The sequence below is a fragment of the Giraffa tippelskirchi genome, chromosome Y, assembly GCF_054371585.1.
Source record: "Giraffa tippelskirchi isolate mGirTip1 chromosome Y, T2T-mGirTip1v1.2.pri, whole genome shotgun sequence".
In the NCBI taxonomy this organism is placed as follows: domain Eukaryota; kingdom Metazoa; phylum Chordata; class Mammalia; order Artiodactyla; family Giraffidae; genus Giraffa; species Giraffa tippelskirchi.
The window spans coordinates 4847187-4867092 of record NC_137290.1 but is presented as its reverse complement, the minus strand read 5'-3'; the positions used below and the strand labels follow the sequence as shown (position 1 = coordinate 4867092).

Sequence of the window (19906 nt, the reverse complement as noted above, 5' to 3'; positions counted from 1 at the left end):
TAAACACAAGAGACTTTATTGGGAAGGGACGCCCGGGTGGAGAGCAGGTGGGTAAGGGAACCCAGGAGGACTATGACACGTGGGTTTTATGGTGATGGGATTCGTGTCCGAGTTGCCTCTGGGCAATCACCCTGACTCACGGTCCTTCCTGGGGGTGCACGCCTTGCTCAGCCAAGATGAATGCCAGCGAGAAGGATTCTGGGAGGTGGAAGGACACGTGATGTCCTCCTTTTGACCTTTCCCAAACTCCTCCGGTCGGTGGTGGCTTGTTAGTTGCACATTCCTTACCAGGAACCTCCTGTCATAAAATAACTCACGTAAACGGTTACTATCGTGCCTCGTTAGGATGGGCGGTTTCGGGCAGTGTCTACCCTGACACAGGGGCTCTGTGCATCTCGTGAATCCCAGTGCCTAGCCCAAAGCCTGATGCCGAGTAGATTGCCAGATAGATGAACTAAAAAAAAAAAAAAAATCAAAGATGGATCTGGGTTCAAATCCTGGCTATGACACTCATTCTTGATGACATAGTAGGAAAGATGCTTAACCCTACAAACTTCAGTTTTTCTATCTGTCCTGTGTGGTCATTGTATCCACCTTGCATTCTTTTTTTTTTTTAAACTTTATTTATTTTTAATTGAAGGATAATTACCATATTGTGTTGGTTTCCATACATTCGCGTGGATGAGCCATAGGTATAAATATGTCCCCTCCCTTTTAAACCTCACTCCCACCTCCCATCCCAAATTCTATTTTTCTTATTCATTTTTAGTGAAGTATAGCTGATTTACAGTTGTTATTTACTGTTATTAACTGTAATTTACTGTTGTGCAACAAAGTGACTTAGTTATATACATATGTATATACATTAATTTTTAATATTCTTTTCTATTATGGTTTGTCATAGGATATTTTTTTCCATTGGAGTATAGTTTCTTTCCGGGCTTCCCTGGTGGCAGATGGTCAAGAATCCGCCTGCAATTCAAGAGACCAGGGTCTGATCCCTGGGTTGGGCAGATCCCCTAGAGGAGGGCAGAGCAACCCACTCCAGTACTCTGGCCTGGGAAATCCCATGGACAGAGGAGCCTGGCGGGCTGCAATCCATGGGGTCGCAAAGAGTCCGACGGGACTGAGCGCCTAGGCACAGCACATAGTTGCTTTCCAATGTTCTGTTAGTTTTTGTTTTACAACAACATGAATCAGTTATAAGTATAATATGTCCCCTCCCTCTTGAACCTTCCTCCCACCTCCCACCCCATCCCACCCGTCTAGGTTGCCACAGAGCCCCAGGTTTGAGTTCCCTGAGCCATGCAGCAAATTCCCACTGGCTCTCTATTTTCCTTATGTTAACCCACCTTGCATTCTTGTGTGCCAATAGAGGATCCAGCATTGGCTTGCCCGTTAGACCCCACTTAGGGAGCTGGGGGCTTTTATTGAACACCTTTGCCCTGGACTAACCTCCAGAGACCGTGATCTTCTCTTTGCAGACGACAGTCATCACAACTCCTTTCTCTGTTGTTGGTGTTGGTGTTGTCAGCTCTGTTGCAGAGCTGCAATTGAAATGTTTCTGAGGCCACAGAATTGTCGTGGGAGGGGAGTTGCTTTAGAGAGGTCTGTAGAAAAAAAGAGCTCAATTAGCATTGGCATCCAGCCTTCAAGGATTTTCCTAAAGTAATTAAAAAAAAAAAAGATCGTAATTGAGAGAACATATATCTTGCCTGGGGACCAGGAGTGGTGGGTGAGGACCAGGCCCAGAAGGGATTCTAGCCTGTGAAACACCCAACATCTGCGGTTAGCTTTGTAGGGTCCAGGTATTTTGTTTGGCAGGCTTCCTTGGTGGCTCAGATGGTAAAGAATTTGCCTGCAATGCCAGAGACCCGGGTTCAATCCCTGGATTGGGAAGATCCCCTGGAGGAGGGCACAGTATTCCTGCCTGGAGAAACCCAGGGACAGAGGAGCCTGATGGGCTACAGTCCAAGGAGTCGCAAAGATTCAGACAGGACTGAGCAACTATCACTTACTTATATAATTACCTTGTGTGGTGGGCACAGAGTTCTGAAACCAGAATGACTCTTTTTCTGACAAAACATAGGGTCACCTATTAATTTTCTTTTTCAGGAATGTAACAAGTTTACCTATGATTTTGCTGAAGAAATCCGAAGGCAGTCTTTTGGGGCACTAACCCCTGGCTATGATTTCATGGCCCGATTGAGGTACGTATTTATATATATACATATATATATATACACACACATATATATATATCAGTCCAGTTCAGTTGCTCAGTCATGTCCGATGCTTTGCGACCCCATGGACTGCAGCACACCAGGCCTCCCTGTCCATCACCAACTCCCGGAGCTTGCTCAAACTCATGTCCATCCAGTCGGTGATGCCATCCAACCATCTCATCCTCTGTCGTCCCCTTCTCCTCCTGCCTTCAATCTTTCCCAGCATCAGGGTCTTTTCCAGTGAGTCAGTTCTTAGCATCAGGTTGCCAAAGGATTGGAGTTTCAGCTTCAGCATCAGTCCTTCCAATGAATATCCAGGACTGATCCCCTTTAGGATGGACTGGTTGGATCTCCTTGCAGTACAAGGGACTCTCAAGAGTCTTCTCCAACACCACAGTTCAAAAGCATCAATTCTTTGGTGCTCAGCCTTCTTTATGGTCCAACTCTCACATCCATACATGACTACTGGAAAAACCATAGCTTTGACTAGACGGACCTTTGTTGGCAAAGTAATATCTCTGCTTTTTAATATGCTGTCTAGGTTGGTCATAGCTTTTCTTCCAAGGAGCAAGCGTCTTTTAATTTCATGGCTGTAATCACCATCTGCAGTGATTTTGGAGCCGAAAAAAATAAAGTTTGTGACTGTTTCCCCATCTATTTGCCACGAAGTGATGGGACCAGATGCCATGATCTTAGTTTTCTGAATGTTGAGCTTTAAGCCAACTTCTTCACTCTCCTCTTTGACTTTCATCAAGAGGCTCTTTGGTTCTTATTCACTTTCTGCCATAAGGGTGGCGTCATCTGCATATCTGAGGTTATTGATATTTCTCCTGGCAGTCTTGATTCCAGGTGGGAATATATATATTCCCAGGTGGCACAGTGGCAAAGAAGCCATCTGCCAATGCAGGACACACAGGAGACTCGGACTGCATTCAGAAAGATTCCCTTGGAGAAGGGAATGGCAACCCACGCCGGTATTCTTGTCTGGGGAATCCCATGGACAGAGGAGACTGGAGGGCTACAGTCCATGGGGTCACAAAGAGTCAGACAGGACTGAACAACAGAGCGTGTATATATAGTATGTTTCGCCGCAGAGCATGTGTAACCAGGATGCTGTGGATAAACCGTAGCGCGCTCACTCAGCATTGTCGCTCCTTGGATATTTACGAGGTGGCCAGTAATCAAAGGGGAACCATGCAGTGTACGGTCAGGCCGCTCAAGATGGCAGTTCTCTTGCTCTCTGTACCTCCCTGGCCAGATCAGTCTTGACTACACGTGCAGCCACTCCCGTCTCCTTGCTTGTCTCTGCCCCGTGATCCTCCTCATCTTGAGGCCAGAGGGGCTCCACCTGCTAGTTTCATGGAGGGGAATGGCTGCCCTCCACGATGGTTGCTAACCTGTGAGCTTATGAGCTGGTGGTTTCCCTGCTATAACCAAGGAGCCCACCTGACTCCACCACCCCGTATAAACGGTAACCTCCTCCATACACGGGCGGGGTGTTGCTCCACCGCTTTCATTTTATATATATATATTTTTTTGGCTTCGGATGTGTGAGATTCTGCACCTGCTAAGCCTCTGGCGTCCCTATCACTGGGCTCTCTTGTGGGTCTCGGGTGGGTACAGCTAGGAGGCTCGCAGGCCCAAGGGGGTGCAGTCCTGCAGGCCGGTCCCTTTCTCTCCTCCAGGAGCGGAGTGGAGTCGATTCTTCCCGCCAACGCGCACGAGCTGGCCCACGGCCGCCTGCACGTCTCCATCTCCAACACCAGGACCAGGCGGAACTGCCTGATCTCCAGCTTTCCCTCCAGGGAGGACCTCATCAAGGTAAAGGCGGCCGCGTTCCACGTTGCAGGAAGCCAGCCTCAGGTCCTCAGGCATTAGATCCCGGAGGTTGGGAAGCCCTGCTTTAAATCTGGCTTTGCATCTCGGGCCTCACAGACAATGAGTGCTCCATCAGTCCTGTGTCTGATGGATGGATCTCAGTGTTCCTGAGGCCACAACACAGCAGGCGGCTCCCAGAGGCCTGTGGACAAGCCCAGTGTGTTTTCCTGTGATGTTCATGTGTCTGATGGATGGATCTCAGTGTTCGTGAGGCCACAACACAGCAGGCGGCTCCCAGAGGCCTGTGGACAAGCCCAGTGTGTTTTCCTGTGATGTTCAGTGGGGCCACATTTACTCTGTGAATGAACTTGAGTACCGATAACTCTTCTTTACATTGTTGTACATTAATACTCTGCAGTTCACATAAGACTTTGTGTGTGGACTACCGCATTCAGTCCTTCCACACGCCTTCTGTAAATCAGGCAGGACAGGAGTGATTTACGCCTCTTCTGTTGTTTCTTTAACAGAAGGGGCAGAAAGATTTTATGTGACACGCCCCAGGGTGTACCGATCGCCAGTAGGATTCCAGGTCTGTTAACCTTTTCAATCAAATGTTCCCTTTCATTTCGTCAATTTGGCGTTGACGCCTTTCTGTCCACACACATGTGGAAGCTGGTTGAGAATTCATTATCTCTGGGAGCTATTTCTGCTGACTTGCAAATAGCAATGCATTGGTAAGGGGATACGTGAACTATTTTAAATTGGTAAGGACACATCAGGGCTTCCCTAGTAGCTCAGACGGCTCAGTTGGTAAAGAATCTGCCTGCCATGCAGGAGACCTGGGTTCGATCTCTGGGTCGGGAAGACCCCCTCGAGAAGGGCATGGCAACCCACTCCAGTATTCTTGAGTGGAGAATCCCCACGGGCAGAGGAGCCTGGCAGGCTGCAGTCCATGGGGTCCCAAAGAGTCAGACACGATGGAGGGACTAACACTTAATCTTTCTGTGGGAAACATGGCAAGCCTCCGGTGATAGAAAACACCTGTGTGCAGGCAGCAGCAGGTGATGGATGGAGCGTGAGAGCTAAAAGTTCCACCTGAATTAAATGATAAATGCATTGTTGTTTTTTTTTTTTACTATCAGATCTCCCTGTTTGAATTTTACATTTGAATGATATGATTTGAAATACCTAATGAAGTGTTGAGCTGACAAGGGAAATTACTCTGCGACTTAAGAGATTAGAATATTTTCACTCCGTGTACCAATTACTCCTGTCTCACTCATACACTGATATTCAATCTCTCTTAAGAAAATATTTTTCTATAATGTAATTGTTAAGCTTTTGTAGGCTTAAAGACTAGAAAGGGGGAAGCTGGTAAATCCATGCCTGAGTTGTCACAAATTGTCCACACCAACACAGAGACATCAGGCTGGCAGTGGGTCAGAACACCTCTTCTTGTTCGTAAGGGGGCAAGATTGTGAACAAAGGACTGTCATCCCATCATAAAACAGGAGGGGAGGGACTTCCCTGGTGGTCCAGCAGTTAAGACTCCCTGCTTCCACTGCAGGGGGCCCAGGTTCCATCCCTGGGTGGGGAACTAAAGTCCCACATGCTTTGCACTGGGGCCATCAAAAAAAAAATATATATATATATATATATATATATATTTTTTTTTTTTTTTTAAAGGAATTCTGCCCATAGTTTCTACCTTTTCATTGAGTCTGTGCCTGGCTACTCTATCTACAGAACCCCTGATATTTCCTATCAGTTCAGTTCGGTTCAGTCGCTCAGTCATGTCCGACTCTCCGCGACCCCATGGACTGCAGTACGCCAGGCCTCCCTGTCCATCACCAACTCCTGGAGCTTACTCAAACTCACGTCCATTGAGTCGGTGATGCCATCCATCCATCTCGTCCTCTGTGGTCCCCTTCTCCTCCCACCTGCAGTCTTTCCCAGCATCAGAGTCTTTTCCAATGAGTTGGCTCTTTGCATCAGGTGGCCAAAGGATTGGAGTTTCAGCTTTAGCATCAGTCCTTCCAATGAACACCCAAGACTGATTTCCTTTAGGATGGACTGGTTCAATCTCCTTGCAGTCCAAGGGACTCACAAGAGTCTTCTTCAACACCACAGTTGACAAGCATCAATTCTTCGGCTCTCAGCTTTCTTTGTAGTCCACCTCTCATATCCATACATAATCACTGGAAAAACCATAGCCTTGACTAGACAGATCTTTGTAGGCAAAGTAATGTCTCTGCCTTTTAAAATGCTATCTAGGTTGGTCATAGCTTTTCTTCCAAGGAGCAAGCAGTCACCATCTGCAGTGAATTTGGGGCCCCCCCAAAAGTAAAGTTTGTCACTGTTTCCACTGTTTCCCCATCTATCTGCCATGAAGTGATGAGACTGGATGCCATTATCTTATTTTTCTGAATGTTGAGTTTTAAGCCAACTTTTTCACTCACTTCTTTCACTTTTCATCTTTAGTTCTCCTTCTCTTTCTTCCATAAGGGTGGTGTCATCTGCATATATGAGGTTATTGATATTTCTCCCGGCAATCTTGATCCCAGCTTGTGCTTCATCCAGCCTGGCATTTCGTATGATGTACTCTGCATAGAAGTTAAATAAGCAGGGTGACAATATGCAGCCTCGATGCACTCCTTTCCTGATTTGGAACCAGTCTGTTGTTCCATGTCCAGTTCTAACTGTTGCTTCCTGACCTGCGTATAGATTTCTCAGGAGGCAGGTCAGGTGGTCTGGATATTTTCTATATCCCACCATGAAGCATTGACCACTGTTCAGCAGACATTTGTTACTCCTCTGTTTAACTTGGTTTTTGTCTATCTTCCCTCACTAGAGTGTAAGCTCCACAGAGGGTCAGGGACCGCTCTTTTCTGTCCACTACTGTGTCCCCAGCCCTCACACTGTGCCAACTCCATCAATGAGTGTTCCATGAATGAATATGAATTAATAAATCCATGAAGTGAGGTGGCACCTACTAAAAGCACAGTGAAGCTGGATCCTTTACGTTCAGTGATCTGGACAAAATAAGTGAGCTAGTTTAGTGGCCCCACAGCTGTCCAGGTGTCTAACGTTCTGCTTGGTCCCCATGCCCCCACTCTGCCGATGCTAGATAAAATCACCCTCTTAATTCCTTTCGTGTGGGAGTGTGACTAACATCCCCCCCACACACTAAAATGTCCACACTGTACTCCCCAGGACCTGTGAACCCGGCATCTCACTTGGCAGAGGGGATTGTGTAGCCAGGATGAACATGACGGCCTCAATGGGGAGGGGAAGATGGTCCTGGGTTATGTGGGCGGACCTCGGCTAAGCATGTGTGGGTTTAGAAATGGAGATGTTTGCAGATTCTGAGATGCAGGAGACTTTGTATAAGCAGGTCACAGAAGGTGCACCTGTTGGACCAGCCGGTGACGCTGAGGGGCCACAGGCCCACAGCCACCGGAACTGCAGGCTTTACCAAGATCTAAATGAGCCGGAAACCTGGTCTCCCCAAGAGCCCCCGGGAAGGAAGGCCCCAGCATTACCTTCATTCTTTCGCTCAGGTGGATCCAGCCCATTTTGGGTCCCGATCTCCATCCCCTAGGATCATCCATTTGTCTCGTTTTAGACCCTCGGTTTGCGGTCGCTTGTTAAACAGCGATAGCGAACTGGGGTGATGGTTTAGTCGCTCAGTCGTGTCCAACTCTCTGCGACCCCACAGACTATACCCCACCAGGCTCCTCTGTCCCTGGGACTTCCCAAGGCAAGATGCTCGAGGAGGTTGCCGTTTCCTTCTCCAGAATAGCAAACGTGGCAGTACGTAAACAGGACTTTTTTTTTTTCCCCTAATTTGCTTTGTTTTGGATAATAACTACTCAGAGAACTAGCGTAATTACTTGAGTTCATTGAACGGAAGAGAAACAGTTGACACAACTGTGTAATACCTTGTAAGGAGAATAATTGAATAATTAACATGTATCCTAGGTTGTATCAAACGCATTTTAAATGTTTAGGAGAATGCTCTAACCTTTTGCAGAAACTGAAAAAAAAAAAATGGTGGTTAGTTCCTTGACAGCAGATAGTGGTGATAATAATGTATGAAATATATGCGTGGAATACGCATGAGTATGTTGTTCAAAGAGCAAGATTGGAGAAGCCTACAGGAGGGAAGAAGAAAAAAGCATGACCGATGGGAAAATAAAATAAACCCTCCCACTCTGGGTGGTGCCTGCTGTGTTCTGATGAATGAGGCCAGTGGGAACCGCTGTCTAAGATGGTTGTTCTTTCCTTTTTTTTTTTTCAATCTAAAGCAAAAAGTGAAAGTGAAGTTCGCTCCATTGTGTCCAATTCTGTGTGACCCCATGGACTATACAGTCCATGGAATTCTCCAGGCCAGAATACTGGAGTGGGTAGCCTTTGCCTTCTCCAGGGGATCTTCCCAACCCAGGGATCGAACCCAGGTCTTCCGCATTGCAGGCGGATTCTTTACCAGCTGAGCAACCAGGGAAGCCCTAATTACAGTTAATACTTGGTAAATAATGAAGAAATAGGATAAGCCACATACATCACTGCTCTGCACTCCTGTGTGAGTCTGTCATGAAATGAAGGCCCCAGCTTTTATTTTATTTTATCTTTTTTTGCTGACTTGATAGAATTCACCCTTTCATAAACATTCTTTTACTTCTGTGTTTGTTCATGAGCAAAGTGCTCACGTGTATGCTAAGTCGCTCAGTCGTGCCCCACTCTTTGTGACCCCGTGGACTGTAGCCCGCCAGGCTCCTCTGTCCATGGGATTCTCCAGGCAAGAATGCTGGAGTGGGTTACCATTTCCTCCTCCAGGGGATCGTCCTGACCCAGGGATTGAACCTGCGTCTCTTATGTCTCCTGCATTGGCAGTTGGGTTCTTTACCACTAGAGCCACCTGGGTGGCTCACCTACATCTGAAAAACCTCGGGAAATGGGTTATTACTACTGGGTTTTGCTGCCTTTAGGCATCTGAGTTTTATACCTCTCACCATTGGCCTGGTGCACATTCACCCATGTGCTTTTGTGTGATGATTCACACTTAAATTATATTAGCTTCATTTTTGGTGACATGGAAATATTCTTCTTTCATCTGAGCTACAGTGATAGTTGATTCTTTTCTAAGAACCTCTTTAAAAAAAAAAAATATCTGACTGTGTTGGGTTTTAGTTGGGGCACCAGGGATCTTTAGTTGCAGCGTGTGGCATCTAGTTCCCTGACCAGGGATGGAACCTGGGCCCCCTGCATTGGGAGTGCAGAATGTTAGCCACTGGACCACCAGGGAAGCCCCTCCCAGAACCTCTTTTGAAACTTGTGTGGTCCAAAGACTCATTTTATCTGGGATTGGATTTCCGTAGTATTTGGCATCGTATGTTCAGACTTACTGCCGTGGTCTGAATGTTTTCCTCCCAAATTCCCGTGTCGAAGTCTTAACCCCCAGTATGATGGTGTTTGGAGGTGGAGGGTCTTTGGGGAGTGACGAGGTCATGAGGTTGGAGCTGACGTGAATGGGACGAGTGCGCTCATGGAAGAGACCCCCAGGAGCCCCCTTCACCGCTTGTACCAGGTGAGGACGGAGAAGTGGGTTCTCAGTAGACACGGAGGCTTGTACTGCTGAGGTTCTAGAACTGTGCGAGGGAAACTCCTGCCGTTTCCTGAGCCACCCAGTCTGTGGGATTTTGCTGTAGCAGCCTGAACGGACTAGAAGAGGGGACTTGAACTGAGAGGCGAGAAGCTGCTATAACAGATGCCAAAAAGTGGCTCTGGAACTGAATTAATGACCAGGCAGAGGCTCAATGAGTTTAGAGGCGCAGGTTAGCAAAAGCCTGCATTGCCATAGGGGGTTCCGGCGAGGACTCGGAAAGGAAACGGTAAACCACAGAGACAGCCTCTATCTTCTTAGAGAAACCTGGGTGGTGCCTGCCATGTGGATGAGGTCGCATCCTCATCCTCCTCCTCCTCAGAAACGAGCAATGTTGTGGTTGTTGTTGTTAATGACTCTCTTTGGCCGTGGCTGGGCTTAGTTGCGGCCCTTGGGAACTTTGCGTTGTGTCACATGGGATGTTTCTTTGCAGCCCACGGACTCCCTAGTTGTGGTGTGTACGGTCCGGAGCACGTGGTCTCAGTAGGCACAGCGCCTAGCCTTCACGAATGGGATCCTAATTCCCCTACCAAGGGTCAAACCCACATCCCTGGCATTGCAAGGCGGACCCTTAACCACTGGGACCACCAGCAGAGTCCCTGGAAACCCAGCAATCTTAACCAGATGGCGGAGGAAAGGTCATCCTTGTCCTGAACTGACCAGGAAGAATCACGTGCGTGTCCTGCCGTGTTTTGTGGATGCTACAACTCACTGGTGCTCATGTTGGATGTTTGGGGGCAGTTTCCAAGCAAAGCGTGGAAGAAGCAGCCTGGTTTCTCTTGACTACTTAGAGTGAAAGACGAGAAGAGGGAAGAGACTTCAAGATGGAATTGTTCCGCAAAACGGAAGGAGGACTTAAAGGCTTGGAATGTTCTCAGCCTGGGCCTCCTGCAAAGGAGACTGCTTATTTAGGATACAACAGGAAGGGTGTGGCCATCTGCCCAGGTAACCTTGTGATGACGGGGTCAGGTGAGTTCGGCTGTCTAGAATGAAGCCAGGCCTTGTGGTTCGAGAGCATGGGAGAAGGCCTTTCGGACAGCATTGGAGGCTCCTGCCATCAGAGGTCTGAGAGTGCCCTGCAGAGCTGTGGGGGTACAGCTGACAGCCATCCCACCCCATGACCCCAGCCCTGGGGAGACTCTACTAAGAGACCCACTTGTGCTCAGCCATGTCCGACTCTTTGTGACCCCCACCCCCACCCATGGACTGTAGCCCGCCAGCTTCCTCTCGGTCCATGGGATTCTGCAGGCAGAAATACTGGAGTGGGTGGCCATGCCCTTCTCCAGTGGATATTCCTAAACCAGGAATCGAACCTGGGTCTCCCACATTGCAGGCGGATGCTTTACCACCTGAGCCGCTAGGGAAGCCCTGGGGGACCCAGGCACAGAGGCAAATACTTGTTTGTTTGCTTGTTCAGTCACCCAGTCGTGTCCGACTCTTGGTGACCCCATAGACTGCAGCACACCAGGTCTCCCTGTCCCTCACCATCTCCCGGACTTTGCCCAAGTTCATGTCCATTGCGTCGGGGATGCCATCCAACCAACTCATTCTCCGATGCCCTCTTCTCCTTCTGCCGTCAGTCTTCCCCAGCATCAGGGACTTTTCCAATGAGCCGTCTGTTCACATCAGATGACCAAAATACTGGAGCTTCAGCTTCAGCAAAGGTCCTTCCAGTGAATATTCAGGGTTGATCTCCCTCAAGATGGACTGTTTTGATCTGCCGTCATGGGTCCTTAGCAATTCCTTCATCTGTGGGCCCCTTTGCGTAGGTCCCCCAAATGTCTGAATGCATTCACTTCAGTTCATGCCTTTTACACTCCAGGTTTTATTCTGGGCTATTTTTCTTCAAAAGGAAGCATACAATCAGGAAATCCAAACATTTTGTAATATTAGCCTTCAGTAAAGGATACATAAAGAAGTAAATCCTTTTTTTAAAACCAAATCATGTTTGTTGGCCATCCATATGTCTTTTTTTTTGGAGAAATGTCTGTTTAGGTCTTCCAACCATTTTTTTTTTTTTTTTTTTTTTTTACTGAGCTGTATGAGCTGCTTGTACATTTTGGAAATTCCTGCTTTGTCGGTTACTCTGCAAATATTTTCTCCCATCCAGAGGGTTGTCTTTTCGTCTTGTTTATGGTTTCCTGGCACAGGGAGCTTGGCTCTGTGCTGTCTGATGACCTAAAGGGGTGGGATGAGGAGATGGGAGAGAGGCTCAAGAGGGAGGAGGTATATGTACACCTATGGCTGATTCATCGGCTGTTGTACTAGCAGAAACTAATGCAACTGTGCAAAGCAGTTATACTCCAAAAAAAAAAACACCTTGGTAAATCAGCTGTATCTCAATAAGAGAAAAAAAATTAAAAAAGCCGTGTGTCACCCCCACAGCTGAGCAGAAATGATTTTGAAGTTAACCATGCCACAGAGGGAAGGGGCTTCCCCAGTGGTTCAGCCAGTAAACAATCCACTGACAATTACAGGAGACACAGGTTTGATCCATAAGTCAGGGAGAGCCCCCTGGAGAAGGAAATGGCAACCCACTCCAGTATTCTTGCCTGGAGAATCTCATGGACAGAGGAGCCTGGAAGGCTACCTACCATCCATGGGGTCACAGAGAGTTGGACACGACTGAGCAAGTAAACAACAATGGCAGCAGAGGAATGGAGCTTTGGCACCTGTTTGAATTGGCACAAATCGTTGAATCTGTGTTGAAAGCCGACCCGCTGTGTGTATGCTCTGAGATGGTCTTTCGGCATCCACAATGCTCTCTGATACATACACACCCAGGAGGACGTCCATGCAGAATGGTGTCCCTCTCGGGAAGAACAACTCCATCTCCATCACTACGATGTCCTAATTTTCCCTGAACACAGCGTGTTTTTTTTTTTTTCAGGGACATCTCACATTTAGCCTCGCGGAGGTGAAATAAGGACTGAATTTAAGATTGGTCATGATCTTGGAAAGACTGGGGAAGATGCCTTTGAGCCTGTCTCTGAATTTCAACTACACCAGCAGGCTCTGAATCAACGGCCAGATTCTCATTAAACGCCACAGTCAACTTTAGGCATAAATGAGACTTGTTGAGAATTTATTCTCCAAGGAAGCCAGAGTACATCATTTTCTAAACACCTCTTTTCTGTGCAATGAAAAATGGAAAGAGCTAGCCCTAACGTGTGTGGAATACGCACTTGGCCATGGTTTATACAGTTGTACAGGAAGTCACTAACTATTATTCTTACCGTGGTGTACTTGGGGTGCACCCGCGTGTGCTCAGTCGCTTGGTCGTGTTCAACTGTGTGCGATCCCAAGGACTGTAGCCCACCAGGCTCCTCTGTCTGTGGGAAATATCCCAGCAAGAATCCTGGAGTGGGTTGCCACGCCCTCCTCCAGGGGATCCTCCCAACCCAAGGATTGAACCCGAGTCTCCTGTGTCTCCTACATCGCAACTGGATTCTCTGCCACTGAGCCACCAGGGAAGCCCAGGAAAACAAAAGCCAAATTAGTGGTTTAACATGCATGTAATTCTTTCATTGGTTTTTTTTTTTTGGCTGTATCAGGTCTCACTTGTGGCACATGGGATCTTTGCTTTTTGTTGCAACACACACGATCTTTAGCTGAGGCCTGTGAACCCTAAGCTGCAGTGTGTGAAATCTAGTTCCCTGGCCAGGGATAGATGCTCCCTGTTCTGGGAGCACAAGAATCTCAGCCTCTGGACCCCCAGGGAAGTCCCGACACACGTGTTAATTCTTACAGGGCTGGACTAAGTGATGGGGAAGGATCAGTAGGTTCCTGCTTTCTGTAGCAGTCCTCTCAACCAAAGAGTGTCCCCAAGACGTGGCAAAATATCCCCCGAGGGCTCAGACACCCCCGCTTGAGAACACCACCCCCTACCTTGCCCTAGATGTATCGAGATTTATTAAGGTTAAGACAGGAAAAGAGCATGTTTAACCCTAGTGTTTCATATCTCATTAACCATCTCCCTCCTTAGAAAATCCTATTTGCCTGCAGTAAAACGTCAGTAAGAAAAGCTGCTTAGTTCCTCTCTGTCGAAAGCCGATTTTCCTACTAACCACAGTTTGATACACAAATCAGCAGCCGGAATAAACTGTGACAGAACAAATACATTGATTTTGGGGGGAAATAATAGGTATTTTCCAGTTGACTACACTCTTCAAACACGTTCAGAGGATTCTTAACTGTTCCTATCTGTGACAAAGTAATTGGATAGCATTTTTCATCTCAGTACCTCAAAAAGAGATCCAGGCATTAACTTGTGAACTTTACTTTACTTTATATCTTTGACATGAGGGATGGGGGAACCCACATAATTAAGCTTCTAGAGGTAGTGGTGTTTTGGGTTTTTTTTCCTTTATTTTTTCAGGCCACATGTCTGCATAGCATAATGAAATGAGCTGTTATAGCAAAGTTAGGGGCTCGCTTCCCAGGCAGAGCAGTGGTAAAGAATCCGCCTGCCAAGGCAGGAGATGTGGGGTCAATCCCCGGGTCGCGAAGATCCCCTGGAGGAGGAAATGGCAACCCACTCCAGAATTCTTGCCTGGAGAATCTCACAGACAGAGGAGGCTGACCGGCTACAGTCCACGGGGTCGCAAAGAGTCAGACATGACTGAGCACGCACACACAGTGAAATAACTGACTAGGGTCATAGAGTGGCTTTGGTTTTTTAAAGGCCCCTGTGGTGGTGGTTTAGTCGCTAAGTCGTGTCCGACTCTTACCACCCCGTGGACAGTAGGAAATATGTCCCCTGCATTGGCAGGTGGATTCTTAACCACTGGACCACCAGGGAAGTCCTGTAATAATTTTTTTTTCCCCCAGCACTGTATCCATTGTACTTTGTTAATTTTTTTTCACAGCTTCGTTTTTTTAAATTAATTTTAATTGGAAGATAATTGAAAATGAAGTCGCTCAGTCTTTTCTGACTCTTTGAGAGCCTATGGAGGATAATTACTTTACAATCTCTTGATGGTTTTTGCATACATCAACATGAATCGGCCGCAAGTATTCATGCATTCCCCACCTCCACCACGTCCTGAATCCCCCTCCCATTTCCCTCCCCACCCTATCCTGCTGGGTGGTCCCAGAACACCGGCTAGAAAGTGTTAAGTCACTCAGTCATGTCCAACTCTCTGCGACCCCACGGACTGTAGCCCACCAGGCTCCTCTGTCCGTGCGGATTCTCCAGGCAAGAATACTGGAGTCGGTGGCCATTTCCTCCTCCAGGGGATCTTCCCGACCCAGGGATGGAACCCGCATCTCTTTATGTCATCTGCATTGGTAAGCGGGTTCTTTACCACTAGTGACACCTGGGAAGCCCTAATGGATACTGCACAAGTCATTTTTAAGGCCCACAGCCCATCTCTGAATAAGTCCTGCTGGGAAAAGAAACTCGATGAAACCTTTCACAGCAAACAGCCATGGAGTCTTGACTTATCAACTGAAGGATTGGAGCTTAAGTAGTCAGTATCTAATGCTGTATCTTTCCTGATAGAACACAGCGATTTGAAAACTGCTTTGCACAATAAAAACTTGTGCATGTCAGGAAAGCTCCCCAGAACCTGGCTTTTTCTGTGGGGGGAAACGGTAAAATTTGTGATGGGAATCTTTTTCAACTTTTTAAATGGAAGGTAAAGTATAATTGGCGCTCCTAGCTGCCGGTGAAGGCAATGGCACCCCACTCCAGTACTCTTGCCTGGAAAATCCCATGGACAGAGGAGCCTGGTAGGCTGCAGTCCATGGGGTCGCTAAGAGTCGGACACGGCTGAGCGACTTCACTTTCACTTTTCCCTTTCATCCGCTGGAGAAGGAAATGGCAACCCACTCCAGTATTCTTGCCTGGAGAATCCCAGGGACGGTGGAGCCTGATGGGCTGCCGTCTATGGGGTCGCACAGAGTCGGACACGACTGAAGTGACTTAGTAGTAGTAGTAGCTGCCGGTGAATCACTACATATCCAGGGCATGTCCCTGGCACGTAACATATATTCTTTCCTCGGTGACAGCCTGGTGACATAAATGCAAACATCCCTCAGCTACGAGCTAATCACTGCCATGACAGCCAGAGGGGTTTGTTCCTCTGGAAGATTGAAACGTCCAAATGATTCTCACAGTGTGGGATAGAACATCATAAATACCTGACTTGCAGCCTGTACGCACGCGGGAATCTAGACACACCTGGATTTTAATCCGTCTAGTCAACAAAGGTCCGTCTAGTCAAGGCTATGGTTTTTCCAGGAGTCATGTATGGATGTGAGAGTTGGACTATAAAGAAAGCTGAGCACTGAAGAATTGATGCTTTTGAACTGTAGTGTTGGAGAAGACTCTTGAAGAGTGCCTTGGACTGCAAGGAGATCCAACCAGTCCATCCTAAAGGAGATCAGTCCTGAGTGTTCACTGATAGGACTGATGCTGAAGCTGAAGCCCCAATCCTTTGGCCACCTGATGCGAAGAGCCGACTCATTGGAAAAGACCCTGATGCTGGGAAAGACTGAAGGCAGGAGGAGAAGGGGATGACAGAGGATGAGTTGGTTGGATGGCATCACCGACTCAATGGACATGAGTTTGGTAAACTCCAGGAGTTGGTGATGGACAGGGAGGCCTGGCGTGCTGCACTCCATGGGATTGCAAAGAGTCGGACACGACTGAGCGACTGAACTGAACTGGACTTTAACTGTGCAATGACTCAGCGGTCTACCATTAAAGCACCAGTATTTCTAGGGTGAAGTCGATGGAGTCAGAGGAACATGAATTGTGCCGGTGTCTTTAATGTCTTTTCCGACATGAAAAATTTTATCTTCTGTTTAAGTATATCCTGGTGACTCACTTGGTAAAGAATTCTGCCTGCAATGCAGGAGACCCAGGTTCAATCCCTGGGTTGGGAAGATCCTCTGGAGAAGGGAATGGCAACCCACTCCGGTATTCTTGCCTGGAGAATCCCATGGACAGAGGAGCTTGGAAAGACCCCAGTCCACAAGGTTGCAAAGAGTCTGCATGCCTGAGCTACTAACACTTTCGCTTTCACTGTGCCCATGAAATACATGGACCGTATTTCATTTTTATAGTAGACTTTTGTGTTCAAACAATTGTAACTTGATAGGTGACGTGTGAAATAGATGGTAGGGCGTGTTGCTGTCTCATTTCAGGAGCTGTCTCTTTATTTTGTCCACTAGGTCCTGCTGGCCAGCAGCTTCCTGCCCATCTATGCAGGACTGAAACCAGTGGAATACAAGGGGCAGGTAAGAGTCCCATAGCTGACACAGGGTCCGTGGTTCCTGTGGTCATATGGTTCCTTTTGGAAGATCCATTATTATTGTTATTATTCTGGTGGTTTCAACTCTGTTCCTATGACTTTTGTCTCATAGGTTTGTCTGTGTTTAACAAAAGGAAAAAAGTCCAGTGCCGGGGACATGCTACCCTAGAGTTGAGATCTCGTGATTGAGAATGATTGACTAGGGCCTTCCTTTTTTCAGCTGGTTAAAAAAAATAAATAAATAAACTTTACCCTTATTTTTAATATACAACAAAGCAAGAGACTTTTTAAAAATTTATTGACATATAGTTGCTTTACAGTGTTGTGTTAGTTCTACGCATACGTGTGTCTGCTCAGTCGTGTCCGACTCTTTGTGACCCCCCAGGCTCCTCTGTCCATGGGACTCTCCAGGCAAGAATACTGGAGTGGGTTGCCTTTTCCTTCTCCAGGGGATCTTCCCCACCTGGGAATCAAACCCGTGTCTCTTGCATCTCTTGCACTGCCAAGCGGATTCTTTACCACTGAGCCATCGGGGAAGCCCTGTGTTAGTTTTGCAGTCCAGCAAAGTGAATCACCTATGTATCCCCTCTTTTTCTGAATGTCCTTCCCACGTCGGTCACCACGGAACGCTGAGTCCAGTTCCCTGTGCTATGCAGTAGTTTCTCACTGCTTCTCTATGTTGGGCACAGGATCAGCAGTGTAGAGACATCGATCCCAGTCTCGCGGGTCACCCCACTCCCCTGCCCCTCCTCTTGGTGTGCATGCATTCGCTCTCTAAGTCTGTCTCTCTACTTCTGCTTTGCCACATAAGTTCATCTGTACCGTTTTTCTAGATTCCATGTGTAAGCGATCTTATATGATACCTGCTTTTCTCTTCTTGACTTACTTCACTCTGTATGACGATCTCTAGGTCCATCCATGTCCTGACAGTGGCACCGTTTCATTCTTTTTCATGGCTGAGTAATATTCCATCATCTATGTGTGCCACATTTTCTTTATCCATCCCTCTGTTGATGGACATTTAGGTTGCTTCCACGTCCTGGCCCTTGTAAATAGTGCTGCAGCGAGCATGGGGGTGCACTTTTTGCATTATGGCTTTGTTGGGGTATATGCCTAGGAGTGCGGTTACTGGATCATGTGGTACTTCTGTTTTTAGTTTTGTGAGGAACCTCCACACGGTTCTCCATAGTGGCTGCATCAATTTACATTCTCAACAACAGTGTAGGAGGGTTCCCTTTTCTCCACACCCTCTCCAGCGTTTATTGTTTGCAGATTTTTTTTTTTATATTGAGCTGCATGAGCTGTTTGTGTATTTTAGAGATTAATGCCTTGTCAGTTGCTTCATTTGCAAATATTTTCTCCCATTATAAGGATTGTCTTTTTGTCTTATTTATGAATTCACTTGCTGTGCAAAAGCTTTTGAGTGTAACTGGGTCCTATTAGTTTATTTTTGTTTTTATTTTCTGTCTTCTAGGAGGTGGGTCAGAAAGATCTTACTTCGATTTATGTCAAATTGTGTTCTGCCTGTATTTTCCTCTAAGAGTTTTATAGTGTCCAGCCTTAAATATACATCTTTGACCCATTTTGAGTTTATTTTTGTGTTTGATGTTAGGAAGTGTTCTGATTTTATTCTTTTACATGTAGCTTTCCAGGTTTCCCAGTACCACTAATTGAAGAGACTGTCTTTTTTCCATTGTATGTTCTTGCCTCCTTTGTCATAGATTCAGTTCAGTTCAGTCGCTCAGTCGTGTCCAACTCTTCGCAACTCCACGAACCGCAGCACGCCAGGCCTCCCTGTCCATCACCAACTCCCGGAGTTTACCCAAACTCATGTCCATCGAGTCGGTGATGCCATCCAACCATCTCATCCTCTGTCGTCCCCTTCTTCTCCTGCCCTCAATCTTTCCCAGCATCAGGGTCTTTTCCAATGAGTCAGCTCTTCACATCAGGTGGCCAAAGGATTGGAGTTTCAGCTTCAGCATCCGTCCTTCCAATGAATATTCAGGATTGATCTCCTTTAGGATGGATTGATTGGATCTCCTTGCAGTCCAAGGGACTCTCAAGAGTCTTCTCCAACACCACAGTTCAAAAGCATCAATTCTTCGGCACTCAGCTTTCTTCATTGTCCAACTCTCACATCCATACATGACTACTGCAAAAACCATAGCCTTGACTAGACGGACCTTTGTTGGCAAAGTAATGTCTCTGCTTTTTAATGTGCTATCTAGGTTGGTCATAACTTTCTTTCCAAGGGGTAAGCATCTTTTAATTTCATGGCTGCATTCACCATCTGCAGTGATTTTGGAGCCCCCCAAAATAAAATTAGCCAGTGTTTCCACTGTTTCCCATCTGTTTGTCATATATTAGGTGACCATAGATGTGTGGGTTTATCTCTAGCTTTCTATCCTGTTCCATTGATCTGTTTTTGTGCCAATACCATGCTGTCTTGATTTGTGTAGCTTCGGAGTATGAAGTTGCAGAACCTGATGCCTCCAGATCTGTTTTCCTTTCTTAAGATTGCTTTGGCTATTCGGAGTCTTTTTTTTTTTTTTTCTGTCTCACCCTCTCCTCCCCTCTCCCCATTGTCCATAAATCAATTCTGTATGTCTGCTTCTCCATTGTTACCCTGTAAATAAATTTCTCAGTACCATTTTCCTAGATTCTGTATATATGAATTAGAATACAGTATTTATCTTTCTCTTTCTGACTCACTTCTCTCTTGTCCATCGACAGATGAATGGATAAAGAAGTTGTGGTACATATACATGATGGAATATTACTCAGGCATAAAAAGGAACGCATTTGAGTGACTTCTAATGAACCTAGAACCTATTTGGAGTCTTTTGTGTTTCCATACAAACTGTAAAATTGTTTGTTCTAATTCTCTGAAAAATGTTGTTTGTGTTTTGGCGGGGATTGCCCTGAATCTGTGGATCGCTTTG

The 19906-nt window shown here is 46.8% G+C and overlaps 1 protein-coding gene across 4 annotated transcripts in view; it reads left to right on the top strand.

The window, feature by feature from the left end:
- Window positions 1-19906, top strand: part of LOC145537828 (patatin-like phospholipase domain-containing protein 4) — a 41512-nt gene that overhangs the window by 3885 nt on the left and 17721 nt on the right. For all 4 annotated transcript variants that reach the window (XM_081568732.1, XM_081568730.1, XM_081568731.1 and 1 more), the window contains 3 exons: window positions 2116-2210; window positions 3911-4046; window positions 16885-16950. In XM_081568732.1, the coding sequence (XP_081424858.1) occupies window positions 2197-2210; window positions 3911-4046; window positions 16885-16950 (216 nt within the window). In that variant the 5' untranslated portion in view covers window positions 2116-2196. The remainder of the gene's footprint in view (window positions 1-2115; window positions 2211-3910; window positions 4047-16884; window positions 16951-19906) is intronic.